General features: G+C 31.4%; 1 protein-coding gene across 1 annotated transcript; it reads left to right on the top strand.

Annotated features, from left to right (window-relative positions):
* The first annotated feature begins 3,420 nt into the window (after positions 1-3,420).
* On the top strand, positions 3,421-7,898 carry LOC130441114 (protein arginine N-methyltransferase 7). Its single transcript, XM_056774649.1, has 5 exons — positions 3,421-3,786; positions 3,845-4,228; positions 4,513-5,561; positions 7,266-7,420; positions 7,644-7,898. Exons 1-5 carry the CDS (start codon positions 3,507-3,509, stop codon positions 7,873-7,875), a joined length of 2,100 nt encoding a protein of 699 aa, XP_056630627.1. The 5' UTR covers positions 3,421-3,506; the 3' UTR covers positions 7,876-7,898.
* Positions 7,899-8,578: the final 680 nt, after the last annotated feature.

The following is an 8,578-nucleotide window of genomic DNA, read 5'->3' on the forward strand; positions in this document are numbered from 1 at the left end:
TTTTTTCTATAATCACACTGACCCTAACATTGAAAAACAGAGGCGTTAACCAGCGTGTGCTCAAAATTTGAGCAAAACTTAAGACAAAAATTGACTTATTTAAAATGTGATTATTTGTAATTTAAACAAAAAATTGATTTCACTGTTTTAAATTAATATTATGTTCTGGGAATTCAACTGAAAGTTTTTCTATGGAATCAAGGACAATCTTTAAATAATTGAAAAGTGACAGAAATAGTTACATAGTATTTGGCAGTTTTATATGAAAAAAATCAAAACTATACATTAAAATGGTGAATAAATTGTGAGAAATCCAGCAAAAAATTGAAATATTAGTTCAAGGATTCAAAATTCTCCATTTATAAGAAGTACAATTTTCACTGAGACCCTTTTAAAGATGCTACATTACAGGAAAATTTAAAATGGTATTCAGTATCTTGATAAATAGTTTAAAAAACTAAAAATCACGCTTTTAATAAAGCACATCGAACTGAAAGGTTGAAAATAATTTTTGATGTGCTTCAAAAGCGTGTTTTTTAGTTTTTCTAAACTATATATTTTTCACTTCTTAGCTTCACTTTTAAGTTCAATTATTGCCGAGAAAAAAACTTTTCTATAAGATCTAGTCATTGGTATTGAAAATTTCCAACAGAGGGTACAGGGATGAAAGTTTTCACAAAAACCTAACAAAACCTAAGGTGTTTTATTCTAAATTAATACTGATGCAAATAGTATAGCGAATCTCCAAAAGAGGATAGACAGTTGTAAAATTTGTCCCAATACTAAGAGAAAATTTAGTTATAATTTCTAGTCCCCTCGACTAACGAACACAATTAATGTGGAGGGATACACTAACAGTAATAACCACAAAGGAGAGTTACAAACAAGCTCTGAAACAAACCCACGTACAGGTGAAGCTAATAAAAGCTTGTTTAAACATAAGGAACAAAAATCGCGAAACCAACTAAAAACATTTGATCAAGTCAAGACATTTATAGTATGGAAATGAGTAAAAATATTTTTTAGTTATATAATCAAATTTGTAGCTATACTCTTGTTCACTTCTGTAAACCCTATTTTTTAACATTTTTATTATACTACTTCTTGTAGTAAATGGAAAACTTTTATTTAAATGAACCTTATAATCAAAAAAACTCAGCAAATTTAAATCAATCCAATCCCGACTATTGAATCCAATCCCGACTATTGGTATACAATCATAATTTCTGTCAAAATATATTCTTTTGGGCGTTAACCTTTCTTAGATTTTATATTTTTCTAAAATATTGATTTAAATACTTATTAGAGCTATAAGTTTTTTGTATAATGTGAAATATTCCTATTAACCATTTTAAAAAGCTCTTTGGAAGCATGAAAATCATTTTAAATAAAAATAAAACGGAATTTGTATAAAATATACTCAGTATAAAAGATTTCCTTAATGAAATACTTAAGAAATGATGTATCTTAGTACTTTCAAGATTTTACTTTATGGATTCTAATTCTTGTATAATAACAATTTTAAATTCAAAACATTACATTAATATGATACAGAACGGTTAATAGATGCAAAAAATCCTTTGAGGTTATTATTTAAAAAACAAATCAAGTTGATTCAATTTCCAAGGCCATTTTTTTCTGATAACCTTAATAAAACAGATGAAAATGTCTTATTATATAACATTACATCATTTTATTAGATTGAGCCATTCAAAGATTTTGTATACAGAGGAACAACTTTTAAATTACTATGTTCAAGGAAAATATAAGTTTCAATAATAAAATATTCCATTCAATCAGATAATTTTGATTGAGAACGATAGGACATAATTTTCACACAATAAACTATCTGAATCTCATACCATGATGTTTAATTTTAAATACTACTGTACAGAGAATCGGGCTACAGAATTTTATATTTATAAAAAAAATTCTGCGAAAAACTCTGTTATTTTTATGTAAGCCCAATTGAAAACAACAAAAATTATGTTAATTGGAGTTGTCAAGCATTGGGCTTTTATTATTTCTTATTCCAAACTTAAATCTAAAGGATCACACGAATGTAAACAAAAATTCAATTCTGCCGGCATTAATCCCTTTTAAAACGATGGCGTGGGTTGTACGCCACTGATAGACTCTTGAAACGACTGTACAGGCTGTACCCGCTACAAAGTTACACAAACTTGGTTGTTGGGCAAGAACTGTATGAAAAAGGTCATGAAAAATGAGTGTAAAGAATACAAAATGGCCGACGCACATCCCCAACAAAAGGATATTCAAACAAACGTACTGTCAAAGATATACTAGATTCTAAATTATTTTTGTATGGAAGAGAATGAAGAAAAAATCGAAGTTAAGATAATGCAAACACGATTAAACACTTTAATCGACCCTTTACAATAAACCAATCATATCCCCCCTGCCCTATACTACGCCTCCTATTGTATTGATCTTTGCATAAAAATATTAGGTTGCTGCATATCCCTGTAAAACGGAATATACCCAATTATTTGGAAAAAAATGGAACTATTTGCAACTAAATTAAACTGAGAAAACCAATTAGTCAAAGCTATTGCCAGCCAACGCCTAAATTGAATAATAAATGCAATAATTGATACCAATTCCAAATATTTATTTGGAAAAGTGTAATCGCATTATCTACTTTGAACCGATAGTATCAAATTATAGTCCAGTAAAACGGGCGAACAATGTCAAAAACATAAAATCTGTCGAATATCAACTATCAAGAATACATTAACAATATGGCGGGTAACGCTAACTTACCTTCACCGGTAGACACGAACTAATTTTCAAGAAAATTTGCCTAATATCACCTTGTTCCTCAAAAATTGGTATATTAACATCGTCCTTAACTAAACACAGTCTACATAACTTTAACATATTATTATTATCCATTTTTACTTGTATTATTTAAAAAAGTCATTGGAGCTCACTAACAACTCTGGCGAATGCTTGACGATTGATGACGAAATGGGAAGACGACGGAAATGGGAAATTGCGTATCTGGTATGGTGACCGGAAAATGGTGGGGTGTTTCCTGTCGAAAAATCAATCAAATAGCGCGAAATTTGAATATTTTCTACATTGCTCCAAGAAATTGAGAACGTTTTATTTCTAAACCCCTTCATATTAGGATTATTCAAATTAATTGTGAAACAATATCGACCTTTTGAGTATTGTCAATATCAATTTATATTTCTCCTATTAATTATTTAGAGCAACAATTAAATTAATAATTGCTTATATCAGCGCTTACTGAACACACTTTTTAAATAATTGATAATAGATTAATAATATTTTTAATAACATGTCTTAAATCCACAAATAGGAAATACGCTAATATCTGCTAAGTATTTTATTAAATAGTTTAGACTTTAATTTCTTTTGTACCTACACTGTATGTAACCATACTCAACAAAATGTAAGATTGGTTGCATCATAATCCAACTCGCTTTTAATTTCATCAAACAATAAATATAACCTATATGTTTGTTAAATGCAAGTATTTATTACAATCTCATATTTTGAAGAGAGTAGAAGCAAAGATGAGTATTTTTGTTCAGAAGATGAATCCCATTACTGGGTCTAATGACTGGGTTGTCCAAAGTGAGGAATATGACTATCACCAAGAAGTTGCTAGAGCTGCTTTTGCAGATATGTTACACGATACAGAACGAAACCAACTTTATGAGAAAGCTCTAAAAGCAGCGATAGACAAAAAGCACTCACAAGGAGAAAAAGCTAACGTTCTAGATATAGGAACAGGTAGTTTTAATACATTTGAATGGGAAATTCAATTCTTCTCTCATTTTATCATCTCTAGGTACAGGACTTCTCAGTATGATGGCAGTAAGAAATGGAGCTGATTCAGTAATAGCTTGTGAAGCTTTCAAACCCATGAGTGAATGTGCAAAGAAAATAATTGTTTCCAATGGATATGCAGATAAAATTAAAATAATACCTAAGAGATCTACTGACATTATTGTTGGCGAAGACATGAAAGAATTATGCAATATTCTAGTTACTGAAGTTTTTGACACTGAATTAATAGGAGAAGGGGCATTATCAACATTTCAGCATGCTCATAACCATTTATTGGAAAAACAATGCATTGTTGTACCTTCTTCTGCTACTATATTTGCTCATGTCGTTGAATGTCCACTTGCACACACTTGGAATAAAATTAAGGATGTGTATGATAATGATGGTGAGTAAAATGTGAGAATGTGATATGTTGACAGTGTAATTCTAAGTCTATTGCTTTACCTCAACTCTCTTATCAATATATCTATCTCATAATTGATTTATTTCTAATCATTTTTTTAAATTTCCAATTAAGATAGAGAATATTCTGACGATGTTTTGAAAACACACTTTTATTTTCATCGATGTTTTCTTTAATTTCTGTGTTGGCTTATTTGATGTGAAATTAAAAAAAATATTTTACTATAGTTCACTTATGTTAAATTATTCCAACAAACTAATTTTTAGGTAAACTGCTCATTAAAGCACCAGAATCCATAGACAACTGCGCTGGTTCAGCAGCTGTGCATGATCTTCAGCTTAGTCAACTTCCTGCAAACTCTTTTAATACTATAATATCACCAAAACTAGTTTTCAAATTTGATTGGTCAGGCAAAACACCTTTAGTCTTTGAAAATTCATGTGTGTTCACAGAAAAAGCAGAAAATGATGGTATTGCCCAGGTTGTTTTCATGTGGTGGGAACTTGAAATGGATACAGAATCTAAAATAATTCTCAGTTGTGCTCCAGTTTGGGCCCATCCTTGGACCAAATTGAAGCAAAAGTGTGATATACCTTGGAGAGATCATTGGATGCAAGCAGTATATTACTTACCCGAGGAAGTAAAAGTAGAGAAGGGTGAAGAAATCCATTTAATATGCTGTCATGATGAATATTCACTTTGGTTTAGCTTAATTAGTAGTACGAAATTTGATTCAAGTAAAATACCAAAAAAACATTTTTCACAACCAGAATGTGTCTGTGGATTACACGTCAGTGTACCAAGAACCAGAATAGGACAGATGAACGATGCTAAGAGAATTAAAAAATATTTAGCATTTATTGAAGAAAATTTAGATAATGATAGTTGTGTTCTAGTTATGGGAAATGCAAGTTACTTTGGTTTATCTGCAGCTCAATTGGGTGTTAAAAAAATGTATTTTTTCGAATCAAACCATCTTTTGAGAAGTGTTCTATCAGACTTCATACTTACAAATAATATAAAAAACGTAGTGGTGATACCATCTTTAAAAGAATTAAAAGAGACAAATCTCAAAGATGTTAATTTTATTATTAGCGAGCCATATTTCAGCACAAGCATTTTACCATGGGACAATTTACTGTTTTTATATTTACTTAGAGATGTTAAACAGCTAGTATCTGATGATGTACAAATATTTCCTCAAAAAGTCGTTATTTATGGTATCGCCGTTCACTTTAAGGACTTATACAAGATTAGATCTCCTCTGGAAACTTGTGAAGGTTTCAAGATGGACACATTTGATCGTCTAATTCAGGTTTGTATTCTAAAAATAATTTTATTCAAACATTTTACTAAACTCATTCAGTTTGTCTGTCTTGATTGAATCTTAGAATCAAGGGTGGATCTTGCCCTAAATGGGCCCTCTATCAGAATCTATTGGGGTATCTTCAACCTAACCGCAGACAAGACCAAAAGGAGGGTAAAATTTTTCACAACAAAAATTACCGGTATTTTATGATATGTAAACATAAACATAAATTCTCCTTGGAGCTATTTACCAAAAGAATTGAAATCACCTTTTTTAGGAAATGTATTAATTCAATCATCTCTAGCACAAGAAGATTTCAAATGTTCGAGATGTTTGTCCTCTATATATAAAAAGTTCAAATCTGAAAGCTTCCCTTGTCCCATAGAAGGTTCTAAACGTTATACGACGTTGTCTAATGCCTAATTGCCTCTTTTTCTGTACCTGCAGCTCCTATGGGATCCATTTGATCTTTTTTTTGGCACTCTTTCCCCCTCCATCCTCTGCACGTGTCCGAACCAAACCAATTGTTTCTTTCAGATTCATTTGCAGTTTCTGACTCAATCTAACCTCTTCCCAAGACGTCCATTTCCGTGCTTTTTTTATTTTCCATGTTTCCGCTCCATATACCAACGTCCTTCTGATTATTACTTTGTATATCCTCAGTTTGTTTTTTGTTGTTTTCCTATTTCAGTATCCCACACTATTCCATTCAGTGATTTAGTACTTGTTCTGTTTATTCTACATTTTATTTCTGTGTTATTTGTTCCTTCTTTGTCAAAAATAATGAAATGGGGGCCGTGAAATCAAGCCCAACAGATGCACTAGAAGTGATGCTGAATCTCCCACCTCGCCACATAGTACTGAAAAACGTGGCAGGAAAAACATCACTTAGAATGTTTAGAGGTGGAATCACCAAAGAAAAACCGTTCCTCAATAATGATCATACCTGGGACATACCTCAGGATGATGCATCAAAAAAGTTAAGTTTTGAGAAAAAATTTTCCTCAATTCCAAGCTGTAGAAGTGGAATCAAAACTCCATATAAAAAAAAAACAGTGTCCTGTTCGATAGTCCAGCAGCCATTAGAATTTTAAGCTCCAATATAATAAAATCCAAATTCATCGGTTGGGATTGTGTAGAAAAATTGAACGAGCTAGGCAAGAAAAATAAAATTAACCTACAATATATTCCGGTACACACCGGAGCGAAGGGAATTGATGTAGCTGAAGCGGGGACAAACAAGCCGTTCACGGAACCTGAACCCTTCTGTGGTATCAGCTACAGACTTAGCAAATAATGCGGCGTGCAGATTTTTTTGCACAGAGGATGAAACCTCTATCTACATTCTGGACTTTCTAAAAGGAGTGGGATTAAAAAATCAATTTCAAACATTCGGAAAACCAGCGAAACACAGTAGCTCCAGATGGTGTTTCATCACCAAAAGTCGGAGAGAGTTGATCCACGTCGAAAATGTTCCCGATTTAATTGCATATTTTGACCAAGATGAATATCTCAAGAATCTGTAAACAACTCAAATAGCACCCGTTCTGAGTACGTTCACCATTAAAAATATCAAACTTCATGACAGAATTGACATATTCACATCAGTGTTGCCTGATGATTTGAAAACTAAAATAAACTCACTCGTAGCATGTAAAAATTTGACGTTTCGACTTACTTCGGTCTTTATCAAAATATTTTATTCTATAGACATCAAGTAATATTAGTGATGACAATGTAGAAGCCCAACCTCTTTGGGAATATCCAGGATATGCCTTGAGTCCGGTTCAAGAACTTGCTTCAATTAGTATTGTTGATCCTCCAGAAAATGTTGAAACTTATAAGGGAACATTCGATTTAGAAGGGTAAGTATTATAATGTTATTTCCATTTCCATATTCCCACATGCTATCTTTGATAAACAAAAAATTTCAAATTGAAAACTAATATTAAATGAAAATGGCATTGCAACCGGTTATGTATAGTTTTTATGCAAAAAAAATTGAAATCAATCAAAATTTTAATAACAGAATGGCCCATTCAAAATTTAGGAAGATAACTGATATATTTGTTCTGAACTTTTTTCTAGGAATCTCAATTGTAACGGTATTGCCTTATGGACAGATTGGTACTTCACCGATTCACCTCGACATATTATAACTACAGGTCCTGTTTCTCCCGTCAAGATAGGAGAAAAAATCGATTGGTACAAACACGTTCGACAAGGAGTTTGCATGTTTCCATCCACAAATTCCGAACAGATTAAATATTCTCTAAATATAAATCTTGTTAACGGCAGTATAGGTTTTAAATGTACATAAATAAAACAAATTAAAATCTCCAACTATAATTTTTTATACATTTTTTAAAAAATTTATTATATATTTACTTTCGATTGGTATTGCGAGCTAAGGATTCAAAACTATACAAGAGGTAAACAGTCGCAATTTGGAAACTAGAATAGAAATGATACTAAAGATAGGGAGAAATTTGAAAATTTACTACCTTGTATAGTCTAGCTAACCCTCACTTCTCACAGTCTGTAACCCCTGTTCTAGTACATTCAAACACAATCCCTAAAATCTTAGAAGGAACGTGGTTAAGTGAACCTTTATTTTAAAGGTAGTTCAACTTTCTTCTCAAAAGTAGTGAAAAATGAAACCGTTAACATATTCAATGGTCGAAATGTTGTCCATTATTATCTAAATAATGATAAAGTGTGATCTCTATGAACAATTGATTTTAGATACATCTATGGAAAGTGGAAAAGGTGTCCATGCTTTATAATTTTACCATTCGTATCAAGTTGATTTCCCAAATTAGTCATTAATGTTAGAACTTAATGAAGATAAACAAGTAATAAAGTTGTGAAACAATATAAAAATCTATGTATGTTCATATAAATGAATAGGACACACTGTATGACACAGAAATTTGGAAAAACTATATAACAAACAAATAAGAACATTGAATATTCCTTTGTTCACGTTTTGTGGCACAGTAGTCACTTCTGTTTTATTTATT

Source organism: Diorhabda sublineata, chromosome 3, assembly GCF_026230105.1.
Source record: "Diorhabda sublineata isolate icDioSubl1.1 chromosome 3, icDioSubl1.1, whole genome shotgun sequence".
In the NCBI taxonomy this organism is placed as follows: domain Eukaryota; kingdom Metazoa; phylum Arthropoda; class Insecta; order Coleoptera; family Chrysomelidae; genus Diorhabda; species Diorhabda sublineata.